This window comes from Leptodactylus fuscus, chromosome 4, assembly GCF_031893055.1.
Source record: "Leptodactylus fuscus isolate aLepFus1 chromosome 4, aLepFus1.hap2, whole genome shotgun sequence".
Taxonomy (NCBI): Eukaryota; Metazoa; Chordata; class Amphibia; order Anura; family Leptodactylidae; genus Leptodactylus; species Leptodactylus fuscus.
The window spans coordinates 207,589,709-207,608,816 of NC_134268.1; the positions used below are offsets into that span (position 1 = coordinate 207,589,709).

General features: G+C 45.8%; 1 protein-coding gene across 1 annotated transcript in view; it reads left to right on the top strand.

Moving 5' to 3' along the window:
* Nucleotides 1–19,108, top strand: part of LOC142200943 (macrophage mannose receptor 1-like) — a 102,360-nt gene that overhangs the window by 31,280 nt on the left and 51,972 nt on the right. The window contains 6 exon segments of the mRNA XM_075271689.1: nucleotides 9,072–9,185; nucleotides 11,962–12,077; nucleotides 12,284–12,436; nucleotides 13,176–13,365; nucleotides 13,663–13,790; nucleotides 17,917–18,004. Of these exon segments, the coding sequence (XP_075127790.1) occupies nucleotides 9,072–9,185; nucleotides 11,962–12,077; nucleotides 12,284–12,436; nucleotides 13,176–13,365; nucleotides 13,663–13,790; nucleotides 17,917–18,004 (789 nt within the window).

Genomic DNA, 19,108 nt, shown 5'->3' on the forward strand with positions numbered 1-19,108 from the left:
ATTGTCTGACTGGGAATTCAAAGAATATATGGGGGTTACGTGCACCCACAATTTTTGCTACTGCTATACAGTGCCATTGTCTCACTGGGAATTCAAAAAATATATTGGGGTTACGTGCACCCACAATTTTTGCTACTGGTATATAGTGCCATTGTCTGACTTGGAATTCAAAGAATATATGGGGGTTACGTGCACCCACAATTTTTGCTACTGCTATACAGTGCCATTGTCTCACTGGGAATTCAAAGAATATATTGGGGTTACGTGCACCCACAATTTTTGCTACTGCTATACAGTGCCATTGTCTCACTGGGAATTCAAAGAATATATTGGGGTTACGTGCACCCACAATTTTTGCTACTGGTATATAGTGCCATTGTCTCACTGGGAATTCAAAGAATATATTGGGGTTACGTGCACCCACAATTTTTGCTACTGGTAGATAGTGCCATTGTCTCACTGGGAATTCCACAAATAATTTGGGGATTCATTCACCCTACATCTCAGGCTCTTGCCATATTCACCCAGGTTGTCAGTGCTGCACCAGCTCGTTCCCAGACAGCTCGGCCCGAAAAACACGTTACCTATATAGAGGATTTGGACAATGAAGACAACATGTTCTAAATCTAATGTCTGCACCTTCTCCAGAATTAAAATAAAGGCAGCGTTTAACTTTCAAATAGCACTGCACAAAGGAAGAGCTTATCAGCTTGTCTCATGACATGCTACTGAAAAGTGTCATTTGTGTATCTTAATGTAAATATAGTTGTATAAGCTTTTTGGGTTTTAGGCACTGCCAAGTTATTTATTACCACCCGCTCCCTTATAATGATGATGACGCCAAAGTCACTGTGGGTGTTCAGAGCTCACAGCTTTGGTTGACATTTGTCTTGCTCTCTGTCGGTACCAGCTGTCTTTTTGGATACCGTAAAGTTATGTTGACTTTATTAACAGCTATAGAAGCTTTAGCCAGGTTGTGACGGTGTGTAACCCTAACAACACTAAGTGGGATGCACATTAATAGTCAGTCTATGTACGCTAAACGTATCACTGAAGTAATTTTTTTTCCCTCTCCCCTAATATAAGAAAGGAACAGACATTAGACCTAGACCGGGGTTCGAGGCTTGTAAAAATCCAGTATTATTTGTTCTTCATGATGTGAAATATGTGTTGAAAAGCAACCCAAGATTAAGTCAGCCATGTGTGCCAGTGTGTTACTTGGCATGCCTTTGCTGGCCCCAACTGTAAGGGTCACTCTCCATTTCCTCCATTTTCCACTCCCCTTCACACCATTTGTGGTGAAGCAATGGGATGCACTGAAGTGCACCCTCTAGCCTCGTGTGGGACAGGGACATCAGATGCCACTCCAACCCCCTCGTCTTCCTCCGTCAGCCAACGGTGCGAAGATGAGAGGAGTGTGCTCTGAATGTTTTCTGCCTAGCAGAGGCTAGTTCTCACGAAAATGGCCCCACTTTGACCTGTATATCAGGCACAATGGTGTAGGTTTCAAAGAAACATGGCACCAACAAGTTGAAAAACGTGGGCCATGCGTGGACCGTGTTTGAGTCTGGCAAGCTCCAGATCTGCTACCAGGTTCCAGCCATTATCACAGGCGCAAAAATGCCAGGCCCCAGGTGTAGCAGGGAAAAAAAAATGCCATCTCAGCCAGGATGGCATCCCTGACCTCGGAGGCACTGTGCTGTCTGTCCCCCAAGCTCATCAGTTTCAGCACGGCCTGCTGACATCTCCCCATGCCAGTGTTACAGTGTTTTCCGCTAGTAGCTGGGGTGGAGGTTGCAGCATCGTAGGGTTTCAGTCTACTCCTGCCATGAATTTTGGCCTGGGAGAGGAGATAGGCCACCCCAGTTTGCACCCGGGGAACAGACTCCACCACATTCACCCTGCCTGTCATTAAAGATAAGCACTGCAGCATCCCTGACCACAGGCGCTTGTCCATGTGTCGGTGGTCAAGTGGACCTTGCAGCAAAGCGCAGAGCTCTGGGCCCGACTGATGTTATGGGACACATGCAGGCGCAAGGCAGGGACAGCACACCAAGAGAAGTAGTAACGGCTAGGCCCAGCATAGGGAGGTGCCCCAGCTGCCATCTGCTGACGGAAGGCCTGGGTCTCCAGAAGCATAAACAAACACCAACATCTCCAGGGCCAGCAGTTTATCGATGAGGCTGTTAAAGGCTTGGGCATGGGGGTGGTTTGTGTTGTACTTCTGCCTGCAATGAAAAGCTTGGGAAATGTGGAGTGGCTGGGAAGAGGCGCATGATGGTGCAGGCCAAAAGGGCGCATGAGGGTGAACTCCCCAATGTGTCAGAGATAGGTGTGTAGGTGTCCTTGCATCATATACTTGCACCATATTTGGCTTTGGAAGTTAATTTTGTGCCAAAAAGTGGTTAAGACAGCGATCCCTCAGCTACTCCCGTTACACTGTCTAGTGAAATTACCATCTTTGGAAGTGGACCACCACTTGTAAGATCCCAAAGGAAGCAGGCAAGAGATGTGCAGTGCAGAAAAAAAGATGAGAAAATAAGTGTAGGCTGTAGAGCACAGAGGGATCGGAGAGGACAGAGCTGGTGTCGGCCAGGTATTCCCACAACATGCGCCTATACTTGTCCCTCCTGGTGACACTAGGCCCCTGAGTGGCAGTAATTTGTCCAGGGGGACCATTAACGTGTTCCAGACCTAGGAATAAGTCTTCCAACAGGGTAGAGTTTTGCATGCCTTTGCTTCTACCCACTGTTTTTGCTGCTTAGCTTCCCTCCACATCTACACTGCTTTCACCCCTAAACATCACCCCAGTTTATGCCTTTGTTTCTACCCTGTTTTTTTTGTTGAATTAGCTTCCCTCCACATCTACACTGCTTTAGCCCCTAAACATCACCCCAGTTTATGCCTTTGCTTCTACCCTGTTTTTTTTTGTTGAATTAGCTTCCCTCCACATCTACACTGCTTTAGCCCCTAAACATCACCCCAGTTTATGCCTTTGCTTCTACCCAGGTTTTTTGTTGATTTAGCTTCCCTCTACATCTACACTGCTTTAGCCCCTAGACATCACCCCTGTCCATGTGGGGTCGGTGGCCTCGTCATCCACCAACTCCTCTTCCAATTGCGCACTGGCCCCTTACTGCAAACCGCACATGACCACAGCTTGCCCTGATGGCAACTGTGTCTCATGATCCCCACTGAGGTCCAGACAAGTCGGTGGCGGGTCCAAAACCCCAAAATTGGAAGGAAATGGCGGATGCTGCAGTATTTCTAAAACCTGTTCCTGGTGCTCGGCCTGGTCTGTGTTGTACCCTGCACCCTGCTTAACGCAGCTGCCATATCCGAAGTTGTGCTGAGCGCATGCTAATGTTTCGTGTCCAGTGCAATGGATGGGATGGGATTTCACATAAGTCTGCCACCCATGGCCACTCATGGTTGAGCAACTGAGGGAGTTGACTTTGACGAACCCGAGGGTTTTGGAGTTGGAACTACATCAAAGGTCTGTGCTGCTCACACACTCTGCTCAACACATGATATGTTTAGTGCCAGCAGTGTGGAGACGTCGCACAACAGCCGTTGTTCCAGCAGGTACAGGCGTTGTAGGAGTGCATAGAGGCTAGCAGCGGCAACTATAGACTTTAAAAACTATCTGCACAAGCGCCACACTTTCACCAGTAGCTCAGGAACATTGGGGTACCTTTTTAAAATGATTAGCAGCAATGAGTTAAAAACGTGGCCCAGGCATGGAATATGTTGCAGGCTGCCAAGCTACAGAGCCAATCCCAGGTTACGGCCATTATCACACATGACAACATGCCTGGGCCCAGGTGCAGTGGCAAAAACCACATTGCCGTCTCATCGAGGATGGCATGACTCACTTTGTAGGCAGTGTGCTGTCTGGCCCCCAAGCTGATGAGCTTCAGCACGGCCCGCTGACGTCTCCCCACACCAGTGTTGCAGCGTTTCCAGCTCGTAGCTGGGGTCAATTTAACAGCGGAGGAGGGTGGTGTTTCAGCCCTCCTCCCAGGAATGTTGTGTGGGGAGACAAGTCAGGCCACCACATTTTGCGACCCGGTCCACGCCTCAACTACATTCAACCACTGTGCCCAAATTGAAAGGTAGCGTCCCTGTCCGCATGCACTTGTCCATTCGTAACTGGTCACATGGAACTTTAGGGCTAAGCGCTGAATTTAGGGACTGCCTCATGTTTGGGGGAAAGTGCTGGTGTGGACGGCACAGTGCGGTGGCGCAGTAGACACTCTGCCCAAAAAGGGCAGAGTGTCCCCCAGCCGGGATTCCAACATCTCCTGGGCCAGATTTCTTGAGATGAGGCCGTTGAAGCCTTGGGCATGTGGGTGGGTTGCGCTGTACTTTAGCATGAAATGAAAGGCTTGGGAGATGGGGAGTTGCTGGGAAGAGGCGCATGATGGCGCGGGCAAAAGGAGAAATGGCAGGAAAAGGTGAGGATAAGGGTGAACTCCCCAAAGTGTCAGAGGCAGATGTGGAGGTGTCCTGGCTGCTGGTCTGGACTGCAGCGCCAGCCCTGTCAACAGTGGGAGAGGCAGTGGCCGCCAGGCCAAACGACGATTATCCTGCGCTTGCTCTCACCCACTGAGCCCAGGGCTTGCCTTCCAAATGATGGCACCCGCAAGAGGTGGTGAGATTCCTCTCCGCAGATCTCCAACCCATCTTGGACTTGCAAATTGCACTAAATTTGTCATGTAACTGACATGTATATGATGAGTCTATCCATTGTCTGTTCATTTTGGTGAAAGTCAGCCTGTCAGCTGACAGACAGCTGTGCTTGTCAGTGATGATGTCACCGGCTGCTTGTACCCCCAGTTTTTGCTGCTTAGCTTGCCTCCACATCCACACTGCTTTTGCCCCTACACATCACCCCTATCCATGCCTGTGCCTCTAGCCATAAGTCTGCCACCCATGGAAACTCATGGTGCAGAAAGTGAGGGAGCTGACTCCCTTGGGTTTTGTAGCTGGTACTCCATCAAAGGTCTCTGCTGCTCACACACCCTGCTGAACATACGGTATCTAGGGTTAGAGCGTGTGGTGACCTCGCACAACAGTAGGTGCTTCAGGCAGATGTAGGCCTTGCTGGAGTGTATTGCGGCTAGCTCCAGGTACTGTAGACTTGGGAAAGTGGGTGTCCAAGTGCCGCACTTTCACCCTTAGCTCAGCTAATTTGGGGTATGTTTTTAAAAATCATTGCACCACTACATTGAACACGTGGGCCAGGCATGGAACGTGTTGGAGGCTGGCAAGCTCCAGAGCCCTCCAACAAGACAAAAAAGCCTGGCCCCAGGGGCAGCGGGGATAAACAAATTGCCATCTCATCCAGGATGGCATCCCTGACCTCAGAGGCAGTGTGCTGTCCGTCTCCCAAGCTGATGAGCTTCAGCCCAGCCTGCTGACGTCTCCCCACACCAGTGTTGCAGCGTTTTCAGCTCGTAGCTGGGGTCAATCTAACAGCGGAGGAGGAGGAGGGTGGTGTTTCAGCCCTCCTCCCAGGAATGTTTTGTGGGGAGACAAGTCAGGAAAATTCTTGAAACAGGGGAGAGTTTTGCATCTTTGCCCTTGCTGCCTATGGACATCCCTTTGCCTCTAGCCACCATTTTCCCTGCTTTGCTTGCCTCCACATCCACACTGCTTTTGCCCCTAGACATCACCCCAGTCCATGCCTTAGCTTGTACCCCCAGTTTTTCCTGCTTAGCTTGCCTCCACATCCACACTGCTTTTGCCCCTAGACATCACCCCAGTCCATGCCTTAGCTTGTACCCCCAGTTTTTCCTGCTTAGCTTGCCTCCACATCCACACTGCTTTTGCCCCTAGACATCACCCCAGTCCATGCCTTAGCTTGTACCCCCAGTTTTTCCTGCTTAGCTTGCCTCCACATCCACACTGCTTTTGCCCCTAGACATCATCCCTATCCATGCCTCTGCCCCTAGCCATAACTCTGCCACCCCTGGAAACTCATGGTGCAGAAACTTTGGGAGCTGACTTTGAGGAACCCTTGGGTTTTGTAGATGGAACTCCATCAAAGGTCTGTGCAGCTCACACACCCTGCTCAAGATATGGTATTGTAGGGTTTCAGCGTGTGTGAATGACGGACAACAGCCTGTGTTTGGACAGATGTAGGCCTTGCTAGAGTGTTTTTAGGCTAGCAGCGACTCCTGTGCACTTGCAAAAGTGGGCGCACAAGCGCCGCATTTTCAACAGTAGCTTCGGTACATTTGGGTATGTTTTCAAAAAACTTTGCACCACTAGGTTAGACGTGGGCCAAACATGGAACGTGTTGGAGGCTGGCAAGCTCCAGAGCCGCTACCAGGTTCCAGCCATTATCACAGGCGTAAAAATGCCAGGCCCCAGCTGTAGCAGGGAAAAAAAAATGCCATCTCAGCCAGGATGGCATCCCTGACCTCAGAGGCACTGTGCTGTCTGTCCCCCAAGCTGATGAGCTTCAGCACCGCCTGCTGACGTCTCCCCACACCATTGTTTTAGCGTTTGCCGCTAGTAGCTGTGGTGGAGGTTGCAGCGTCGTAGGGTTTCAGTCTACTCCTGCCATGAATTTTGGCCTGGGAGAGGAGATAGGGTACCTCAGTTTGCACCCCGGGACCAGACTCCACCACATTCACCCTGCCTGTCCTTAAAGATAAGCAGCATCCCTGACCACAGGCGCTTGTCCAAGTGTCGGTGGTCAAGTGGACCTTGCAGCAAAGCGCGGAACTAAGGGCCCACCTGATGTTGAGTGACACGTACTGGTGCAAGGCGGGGACGCCACACCGGGAGAAGTTGAGACGGCTAGGGACGGCATAGTGAGGTGCCACAGTTGCCATCAGGTCCGGGAAGGCGGGAGTTTCAACAAGCCGGAACGCCAACCTCTCCTGGGCCAGCAGTTTAGCGATGTTGGCGTTCTAGGCTTGCGTGGGTGGGTGGTTAGCGGTGTATTTCTGCCGGCGCTCCAATGTCTGAGAGATGGTGGGTTGTTGTAAAGAAGCACCTGATGGTGCCTTTGATGGTGCAGGAGAAGGAGATAAGACAGAAACAGGGGAGGATGAGGGAGAAGTCAACAAAGTGGCGGAGGCAGATGAAGTGATGTCCTGGCTCGTCCTCTGGAGTGCATCGCCAGCACTGTGAGCAGAGGCAGTGGCATGAACGGCGGGCGACGTTTGTCCTGCCGTTGCTGCCTGCCACTGATTCCATTGCTTGGATTCCAAATGACGGTGCATTGAAGTGGTGGACAGGTTGCTCTTCTCAGGGCCCCTACTCGATTTCGAGAGGCAAATTGTGTAGACAACACTATATCTGTCCTCGGCGCATTCCTTGAAAAAACTCTACACCTTCAAGAAACGTGCCCTCGATGGGGGAGTTTTTCTGGGCTGGGTACAAAAGGGAACATCTTCGGACATTCCGGGTCTGGCCTGGCTTCGGCAAAGCAGCTGACCTCTGCCTCTGGACATGTCTCTGCCTCTAGCTACCCTTTTTGGTGCTGCACCTGCCTCAACATCCACACTACTTTCCCAGCTTGACATCCGCCTTGTCCAGGTGGGGTCGGTGTCCTCGTCGTCCACCACCTCCTCTTCCAACTCCTGTCTCGCCTCCTCCTCCTGCACAATGTGCATGTCAACTGTCTTCCCTGACAGCAACTGCGTCTCATCGTCGTCGATGAGGGTGGGTTGCTGTTCATCCGCCACCAAATCGACCGGAGATGGTATGGAGGAGACTCTAGTGTTTGAGCATCTGGACACAGATACTCGTCTGTTAGGTCCGTGGAATCGCGAAATGGAGGGGCAGGTTGCGGTACAGTCAAAGGAAGGGAGAACAGCTCTGGGGAGCAGGGACAGTTGGGGTTATTGTTCTGGGAAGATTGGGAATTTTGGGTGGAAGGAGGACAAGACTGTTGGGTAAGAGGAGGTAGAGGCTGACTGGCTGGTGGACAATGTGCTTTAAGCGTTATCCGACAGCCATTGCAAGACCTGTTCCTGGTTCTCGGGCCTACTAATCTTTGTACCATTCAGCCTAGTTAATGTGGAACTTTTGTGCAAAGCGCAGAACTTAGGGCCCGCCTGATGTTAAGGGACACACGCTGGTACAAGGCTCAACTCACCCTAAGTGCCAAAAACACTGCTGGTGCAAGGCTCTACTCATGCCAAGGGCCTCAATCTCTGCTGGTAGCTCAGCTTAAGGTCCTGTAACTTTGTTTGGAAGGGCTCATGTTAAGTGCTAGAAAAGTGAATTTTGGAAGGTCTTACCACATCACACACACACACACACACACACACACACACACACACACACACACACACACACACACTCAAAATGACAGTTAAGGGTGAGGGCTTTTGGAATTCCCATTGCCTATTCCATTTGTGGTTGTCATGGGGAACGTGATTTAAAGGGGTGGTTGTTACTGTTTGTTGAGCTTAAATTGGGGTTTGTGTCCATCCATTTGGGGAGTAAAGAAGGTTTCCAGGTATTTTCCCACTTTGATAGAGGTTTTTTTGAATGTGGAAAGTGTGTAGTTGTTAGGCAGTGATGTTGGGGTAATAGAGGGTCTTTGGTGTGTTAGATGCCCCCAGACATGCTTCCCCTGCTGTCCCAGTGTCATTCCAGAGGTGTTGGCATAATTTCCTGGAGTGTCATAGTGGACTTGGTGACCCTCCAGACACGGATTTGGGTTTCCCCCTTAACGAGTATCTGTTCCCCATAGACTATAATGGGGTTTGAAACCCGTTCGAACACACGAACATTGAGCGGCTGTTCGAATCGAATTTCGAACCTCGAACATTTTAGTGTTCGCTCATCTCTAGTTCCTACATTATCGTTACAATGGAGGACGTTTGTCAAATTCATTTCTGGGGGGATATCATGTAATTTACTTAGCACAAAATCATTTTTAAAGGTCTCTCCTAAAGTGTACCCCAGCTTGTCTATGGAGGGATTTTACTAGTAGGGGGTAAATCAACAGCAATGGTCAAGATTTATTTAACGTATACTGGATAGCGAACCTGGAAACCATGAAGATGAAGATGATGGTAACCTTGTAATACATTCTTACACAGGACGGACAATGGTCAGACCAGATATGTGAGAAAAAGTTTCCATATATTTGCAAAAGAAACTCATTGCCAGATGGTCCAGAGCAAGATATCAATGTAAACCCTGGATGTGATAAGGTAAAGAACATTATATGTGGGGTTATAATATCAGGATTGCCCCATCCATATGGCCTATTAGAGTATAGGGGGATCATAAGAGATCATACCTGTCATTGGTAGACTTGGCCCAGTCATCTATTACATGAACACAACAACCATCCATTGAAATGTACGACAGGATGAAACTTCCTCCGGCAATAACATTACACAGGATTACTAATCACTAGTACTGGGTTTCACCAATGCCAGAGGAGTTAAATAAAATGACATATGTAGCTCTATATATATATATATATATATATATATATATATATATATATAGTACATATGTACAGTACAGACTAAAAGTTTGGACACACCTTCTCATTCAAATAGTTTTGTGTATTTTCATGACTATCAAAAGTGTAGATTCACACTGAAGGCATCAAAACTATGAATTATCACATGTGGAATTATATACTTAACAAAAAAGTGTGAAACAACTGAAAATCTGTCTTATATTCTCAGTTCTTCACAGTAGCCACCTTTTGCTTTGATTCCTGCTTTGCACACTCTTGGCATTCTCTTGATGAACTTCATGAGGTAGTCACCGGAAATGGTTTTCACTTCACAGGTGTGTCCTGTCAGGTTTAATAAGTGGGATTTCTTGCCTTATAATTGGGGTTGGGACCATCAGTTGTGTTGTGCAGAAGTCAGATGGATACACAGCTGATAGTCCTACTGAATAGACTGTTAGAATTTGTATTATGGCAAGAAAAAAGCAGCTAAGTCAAGAAAAACGTGTGGCCATCATTACTTTAAGAAATGAAGGTCAGTCAGTCCGAAAAATTGGAAAAACTTTGAAAGTGTCCTCAAGTGCAGTTGCAAAAACCATCAAGTGCTACAAAGAAACTGGCTCACATGAGGACTGCCCCAGGAAAGGAAGACCAAGAGTCACCTCTGCTGCGGAGGATAAGTTTATCCGAGTCACCAGCCTCAGAAATCGCAGGTTAAGGGTCCTTTCACACGGAGTAACGCGAGGCGTTTTTTGTGCTTATTTTGTGCTTATTTTTACAGCCATAAAAAGATGTTTCCATTGAGTTCTATAGTAAAATACGTCCGCAATTTTACGTCCGTAATTTTACATCCGTAAAATAACAAACGTAAAATTACGGACGTAAAATTATGTACGTATTTTACTATAGAACTCAATGGAAACGTCTTTTTACGGCCGTAAAAATAAGCACAAAATAAGCACAAAAAACGCCTCGCGTTACACCGTGTGAAAGGACTCTTACAGCAGCTCAGATTAGAGACCAGGTCAATGCCACACAGAGTTCTAGCAGCAGACACATCTCTACAACAACTGGTAAGAGGAGACTTTGTGCAGCCGCCGGCCTTCATGGTAAAATAGCTGCTAGAAAACCAATGCTAAGGACAGGCCACAAGCAGAAGAGACTTGTTTGGGCTAAAGAACAGGAATGGACATTAGACCAGTGGAAATCTGTGCTTTGGTCTGATGAGTCCAAATTTGAGATCTTTGGTTCCAACCACCGTGTCTTTGTGCGACGCAGAAAATGTGAACGGATGGACTCTATATGCCTGGTTCCCACCGCATAGCATGGAAGAGGAGGTGTGATGGTGTGGGGGTGCTTTTCTGGTGACACTGTTGGGGATTTATTCAAAATTGAAGGCATACTGAACCAGCATGGCTACCTCAGCATCTTGCAGTGGCATGCTATTCCATTCAATTTGCGTTTAGTTGGACCATCATTTATTTTTCAACAGTACAATGACCCTGCACACACCTCCAGGCTGTGTAAGGGCTATTTGACCAAGAAGGAGAGAGATGGGGGGTTACTACAGATGACCTGGCCTCCACAATCACCAGACTTGAACCCAATCGAGATGGTTTGGGGTGAGCTGGACCGCAGAGTGAAGGCAAAAGGGCCAACAAGTGCTAAGCATCTCTGGGAACTCCTTCAAGACTGTAGGAAGACCATTTCCGGTGACTACCTCTTGAAGCTCATCAAGAGAATGTCAAGAGTGTGCAAAGCAGTAATCAAAGCAAAAGGTGGCTACTTTGAAGAACCAAGAATATAAGACAGATTTTCAGTTGTTTCACACTTTTTTCTTAAGTATATAATTCCACGTGTTAATTCATAGTTTTGATGCCTTCAGTGTGATGTATAATATATATATATATATATATATATATATATATACTGTATATATATACATATTATATTGCAAAAATGATAAAATATAACATATTGTATTCTATAAAATAGTCCAAAATAATATATATATATATATATATATATATATATATATATATATACACACGCACAATGACATATGTATATTATATTTCATATTATTTTATATAATATTATCTCTCTATATTATAAAAATGAATTCTTGTATTATATAAGAGTTTGGAAAATTCTCTTTAACCTCTTCCCGTCTTCTGCTGGGTGTTTAAAGATGGTGGCCACTTGGTGGATGGTGGTGGGAAGGGATTAAGTATTTGAGGTGTCCAGGCAACATGGTGGCTCAGTGGTTAGCGCTGTAGCCTTGCAGTGCTGTAGTTCTGAGTTCGAATCCCTCCAGGAACAACATCTGCAAGGATTTTGTATGTTCTCCCTGTGTTTGCATGGATTTCCTCCCATTTTACAAAGACATACTGATAGGTAACAAAAAAAATAAAAATACATTGTGATCCCTATATGGGGAGCACAATCTACATAAAAAAAAGTATTTGGGGAGTCAGTAGAAGTAAATAATGATTTATTATTGATCTCTCTGTCACCAGGGCTAGAAGAGACACGGCTACTACTGCTATGTAATAGGGGAATCTCCTGGTACATTTACAGAAGCGAGCAGCACATGTAATAATAATGGAGCCTTCCTGCTGACTGTAGAAGACAGGTGATTATTACTTATACATAGTACAGGCGAGTTATGGTCATGTGGTTAGTAGGGGCTTGTTATCGGCACCTTTGTGTCCACCACATGTCCATACTGGAGTAAAAAATGAAACCTCCTATGGAATGACAGCAAGCAGAAATCCTGAATATCCTGATCTCTGCTCCACAAACTACAAGGCTTCTACTACTAATATTGGCTTCTTGCAGGGTTGAACAGGCCTATATAACAAGTCTGATCGGGTTTAGACCAGAGAAATATTTCTGGACAGGGCTCTCAGATACCAAGGATAAGAACACTTTCACATGGGCCAATGGGCAAGACGTTTTATACACGCACTGGAACGCAGACATGCCAGGTAAGTCCATTGTCCATTCTTATCATGGTCAATGCTCATGGAGATATAACATATGTCACCTCCATCTGCTGTTCTGCAAACCAAAATGGTGTTAACCAAATTGTACTGTCCAGGTCTCCTACTTCCCATCTTGTAGTAGATATTATCTGTATGTCCCAGGAAATACAGTCTAGAGGGGGCCCAGGCATCACTAGAATGGGGTCAGGAGGGGATTGTTGAAGTGAACATTATTTTTTTTTTTTAGCCCACTGTGACCATGTTATTCCTTCTGGAAAACCCCTTTAGGCTGAAGCCCCATGTTGCGGAAACACATCTTTTTTTGTTGCAGATTTTACTGTGTTTTTTTTCAGCCAAAGCCAATAATGGCTACAAATGGAATGGGAAACACTTAGGAAGCTCTTATACTTCTACCTTCTGCTCAATCCACTCCTGACTTTGGCTCAAAAAACCGTAGCAAAATCTGCAGCCAAAGAAGCTGCGTTTCCGCAATGTGGGGCCTCAGCCTTAAAGAATTTTGTTATTAGGACAACCCCTTTCCTTATACTCTTCCATTGTCATACAGTTGAGTTTCTCCAAGATTCCCCTTCTATCATGCTATGGTGCCAGTTGGCTTCAGCAGGGACCTGAGCAGCTTTGAAATGAACCCCACGGGGGATCGGCGAGATATAAATATTATTTATTTTTTATGCTGTGCTGATTATTGAAAACAAAATTATTCTTCTTTAATTACATTTCATAGACAGAAGACGGGGCTGTGTTGCTATGGCAACTGGAAACAAAGCTGGATTATGGGATGTTATAAACTGTGATGAGAAAACAAAGTATGTGTGCAAGAAGTGGGCACAAGGAGTGACACCGCCGCCCATCCCAACAACAACACCAGAACCAACATGTCCAAGTAACTGGACTTCATCAGACCACTCATGTTTCATGGTAAGTGTAAGATGGCGGCTCGTGGTCACTGGCATCCCATTCCTCCTGGCGGTCTCTGCTAACAGATAACATAATTTCACCGTGCACCTCCTCCTCCTCCATCTTATTTCTCCTCTTCTGTCGTTTCTGCTTCCACTCCTTATAGATTGTATACTCCTACCCCTGAACCGGTTTAACACTAGAAGTCCCAGACAAGGGTCATTTAACATTTCTACCATTGCTTCAAATGGGAGCTTCTAGTGTTAACTAGTCTGAAGTAGAATATTTTATATCAATACTGTTTGTTTTTTCCAACAGTTTTACTCGGCTAAAAATCATGGTAAAAGGAATTGGTTTGAAGCAAGAGAATTTTGCAGAACTATAGGAGGTGACTTACTTAGTATCACCAGCAAGAACAAGATGGAGGCAGTGGAAGGACTGATAAGGTAAGACGTGATCTTGCTACAAGTGTTATACCATAGACACAATGAGTTCTATCTGTTGCAGTGAAACTGTCACACCGACTATGGGGTCCTCTCTGTGAGCAGCAGGTTATAGAGCAGGAGGAGCAGAACAGATTGATATATAGATTTGTGTTTCGGAGTCCAGTGGGCGGGGCTATTTAATGATCAAATGTCATTAAGTAAACTCCTCTTCAGAAGCAGTGAATTAAATCTCGTAAAGGGAACCTGTTGTACATCAATACTGAATAATATAAGATGCTTTGAATATTTTGTTTTCCATTTTTTTAACATTTGCATATCATTATCATATTTATCCATCCTGTGATTCCCAAAATTCCAAGACTTTTCCTTCTTGGTGTTGAGGAGTGTATATATCTGTCCCTGATATATCCATTGCAGTCTCAGGCCTTACTATAACTCCTAGGCAGTATGCCCGCTGCCTCGGGGTCATGTTTGACGCAAACCTTTCCTTCACCCCTCATATTGAATCACTCGCACGTTCATGTCACGTCCACCTCAAAAACATCTCCAGAATATGCCCTTTCCTTACCAGAGATACATTAAAGACACTTATTGTCTCTCTGATTCATTCTCGCCTTGACTACTGTAACTCCTTACTAATCGGTCTTCCCCTCACTAAACTCTCTCCTCTACAATCTATTCTGAATGCAGCAGCCAGGCTCATCTATCAGGCTAGACGCTACAGCGATGCCTCCGGTCTGTGCCAGTCACTACATTGGCTGCCTATTCATTATAGAATAAAATATAAAGTTATCCCTCTCCTCCACAAGGCTCTCCATAATGCCGCACCTCCATACATTTCCTCCCTCATCTCTGTCTACCGCCCAACCCGTGTTCTCCGCTCACTCAATGACCTAACACTTACATCCTCTATTATCAGAACCTCCCCCGCTCGTATACAAGACTTCTCCCTAGCTGCACCACTTCTCTGGAATGCTCTACCCCGGACAATCAGATTAACTCCCAATTTCTACAGCTTTAAGCGCAAACTAAAGACACATCTCTTCAGACAGGCCTATCACAATTCCTAATGTCAACCCTTCCGTACTACAATTAGAATCCCTAAATTTTAACCCTCCTCTGTCCCCGCTCCCACACTACCCCACTTGATATGGTGCCTTTTCAGCCTAACTTATCTGTTCAAGCTCCATCCACATGTTACAGGACACGACTAGTGACGGCTCATACAGTATTATTTGTGTAATGACAGTCACCTCTATTACAGAAGTGTCTGACCTCTGTATAAGCAATGCCGCCCCTGCTACCTCTTGTGTCACCCCCTCTACCTCATAGATTGTAAGCTCTTGTGAGCAGGGCCCTCAGTCCCATTGTGTGAAATGAAGTTCTTTGTAATGTATCTTTCTGTCTGTATCTGAACCCTACAAATTGTACAGCGCTGCGGAATACAGTATGTTGGCGCTATAGAATTAAAATGTATTATTATTATTATATATTGCATATGCTATGTTATAAACAGCTACATACTTACTGTATGTTGCTGTAATATCAGTTGAAGAAATGTGTTTACTGACACAATACTGCCTTCCATATTCTGGAATAATTTGCTCCAAAACACTGCCTAGCGCCATATTTATCAATCGTTTTAGACACTTTCTATGCAATATATAGAAAAGGTGTGGCTTATCAGAAGGTGGGTGTGGCCTAAGGTGCAACACCGCAAATAAAAAAAATAAAAAAATAAATAAACAGTTAAGGTGGGCTCACACCTGCACCCGAACTCCGTTTTTCAGGTTTCTGTCTTCTGTCGGACAGCGTCTGGCGTAAGCGCCGGTGAGCGTTTTGTGCTCTCCATGGTGAAACCTTTTTTTTTTTTTTTAACCAGACACAAAGTCCTGCATGTCCAACTTTGTGTCCCATTAAAAAAAGAAAAAAAAAAAGGTTTAATCACAGAGAGCACAAAATACTCACCGGCGCTCACGGCCGGACACTTTTCAAACCCATTCAAATGAAAATTCATTGAAGAATGCCTACATGCTTCCTTCTCCTGTCCAGTTTCGGACAGGAAACGAAGACCTGCAAAACGGAGACTGGGCGCAAATGTGAACCCGCCCTTAGGCTAAAGCCCCAGGTAGCGAGCCGCAGCACTGCGGGGAAATCTGGCGTGGAAACACATTGTTATTTTTCCTGCAGTGCCTTTCACAGAAAGTCCGCAGAGTTTGCTTCCGTTATACCTATTGCTGCGATTAGCAAAAATGCAAGAGATTCTGAAATTGCAGCATTTCCGCTGCAGATTATATTCTGCAATGCGTGGATGGGATTAGCTAGAATCCCATCTACTTTGCTGTAAATGTAAAAAGCTGTGGTTTTTGCCGTGGCGTTTCCGCTGTGGCCAATTTGGGGCAATTACACTACGTGGGGCTCCAGCCTCAAGAAGGTTTATAGAAAGGTTTTCTTTATTTCAAATTTGAAGGTAGATTGTTGCAAAACTTAAGTTACCAAAGAAATGATGCAGGAATATGTGACACTTTATTCCGAATGGCCTTAGATGCATCAGAAATGCACCAAAATCAATAAAAATTAAAAAATGCCCATCTTTATATCAGAGACCACCTTTTAAACAGCATGTGCCTTGGAAGTAAATTGGCCCATTTAACACATTGGTGAGCCCAGTGCAAAGGTTTCATAAGTGGGCTCGCCCCCATCACCACCATTTAGAAATATCAGACCCATTCAAATTATAATACCTTCTCAGTAGCCTTCACATAATATAATGTCACTTAGTGGCCCTCACACAGTATAATGCCTCCTTAGTGGCCCCATACAATATGAGGCTCCTCAGTGGCCCATCACATAGTCATACGAGTCATATGCCCCTGCATACATGATACTTTAACCTGCCTCCGTGTGACCCCTCAGACATTAACCTGTCCCACCTCCATTTGGCTCCTCAGACATTATACTATAATGCCCCCCTCCAAGTTGCCCCCATAGTTTCATGTAGCCCTCCAGGTTGCCCTCTACAGCATCATGTCTCCCCCGCCAAGATGCCCCTAGTTTCATGTCCCCAACCTTCAGGTTGCCTTCATAGTTTCAAGTAGCACTTCAGGTTTCTTCCACAGTGCCATGTCCTCCCCAGGTTGCTGCAAAGTTTCATGTAGCTGTCCAGGTTGCCCCCACAGTTACAAGTCCTCTTTCAGTTGCCCCCATTGTGAATATCAAATGAAGAAAAAACAAATACAAAACCTTAATAGTTACCTTTCCCAATCCCCTGTTCTCTTCTCTCTCAGGGAGCAACAGGTACGATGTAAATGACATCACTACATCATGCCTCCTGATCCCAGGACACCGGCAGCAAAGACAGTGGCCGGAAGGTGTAGCAGAGAGTAGATGACTCCCTGCCTCACCATTGTCTTTGACTCATCGGTGTTCAAAGTCAGCTGGACAGCAATGCAGGACTGTCCCAAGGGGCCCCTGCAACAATAGGGCCCGATGCAAGTGCACTTTTGGCCCTATGGTTAAAGCTGCCCTGAGAAAATGTGAAAGTATAGACAAAAAAAACGGGTCTTCTTCGCGTCTTTTTCCAGCTGTGGCTTCAAACTTCTAGGCCTCGGGCCTAGGGCAAAGCTGACTGTGCATGCCCGCTGGCCACAAGAAAATGGCCGCCTACATAGTATTGTGTGAGCACAATCAACTGCCCGAGGCCTAGACGTTTGAGATCACTGCCAGAAGAAGACGCAAAGAAGACCCATTCCTGAAAAAGATGGAGGTGGCGCTGGAGAGTTCTCTCGCAGCATTGGGGGCGCCCCCAGTGCTGTTTGAGTGCTGGGGCCCGCCCCCAGTGCTGCAAGAGAACTCATTTGCATACCGTCGAAAACCAAATTATATACCGAACGGTGACGCGGAGAAGACATCTAAAGGTAGGAGAAGACTAGCCTTTCTTAAGGCTATTCCTACGTGGAAGGCAGAAAAAATTGAGTTTTAATGATAGGATCCCTTTAAAGTAAAACAACAATAAAATATTCTGGAATTTTTGTACAGACCATGAAATGTCTGCTGTTAGTTAGAAACACGTACAGGATATATCCTCATTGCTGTGTGTTCATCTATTCATTTATCTTTACATAAGATCCAAAGCTCCCTACCATAAATCAATCTGGATTGGTCTAGTGAAGGGGAATCCTGGTGAAGGCTTCACGTGGTCAGATGGCTCACCTGTAAGTAACGTCTTGTGTTTTATTAAAACAATATTTTTAAAACTCTGATTTTTCTAACCTTAGGAGTCCAGTGGGCGGTCCTACCTAGTGGTTGACATCTCTTATTGTATGTAGGGTCATACAAGGGCCAAGTTTTTAATTGATAAATTCTAATATTTTTCTACAACACTACTTGTCAATCTACTCAGCTGTTCCTGCTCTATAACATGCTGCCATTAAATTGGACATTTATGGATTGTCAGACCTCTGGTCACTAGGAGACATATCGATGTATGCCTGTATATGTCTGGGAATATATGTCGGGGGATAGAGCAGTCTCGGTTATCTCATCAATATCATGGAATGATAGCTTGACTGTCACAATGGAAATGAGAGACATGGGACATCTGTTCTCGTGATTGGTGGAGGGTCCAGAGGTCTCTTGCGGTCATATACTTATAATCTATGCTTTGGACAGGTCTTAAGCTGATTCTGGGACAGTCCCCTTCCCATCATCCACTGTAATACAACGGTGGATGCCAGGTTTTTAAAGTTATGACCCCCATTAGCATTGCCATTTAACGTCTTATATACTGAGGCACCTAAGTTGTTTTACGGGAAAAAAAAGTAAAAATAGACTTTTTCCACTTGATTATAAACCCCCCTATCCCAAAAAACCACACAATTGGTATCACCACATCCGTAAAAAACTAAAATAAAATTAGGGGTTTAAAGGTATTATCCGGTTTCTACAATTATACTCCCACAGATCAGCTGTCCCAGGACAGCACAGCTATTGGTAATGTCTACATTCTGGGGTCCTCGCTGCTCACTCGCCGTACAGACTGTAGCAGTTTAGTAGGGATTTGGTAGGGAAGTACTGCCCCACTGAAGTCTATGGAGGAGTGGTGCAGTACCGACACCTGCTGTTACAAATCATATAAGTGAGTAGCGCAGACCCCAGAATGTAGACATTACTTGGAGTCGCACGGTCCAGGTACAGCTGATCTGTAGGGTCCTGGGTGTTGGTCTCCTACAGATCTAATATTGATATCCTTAGTAAAATCAATAATAGAAACTGGATAACCCCTTTTATGTTATGAAATGTAATTATTAGCCCTTTAA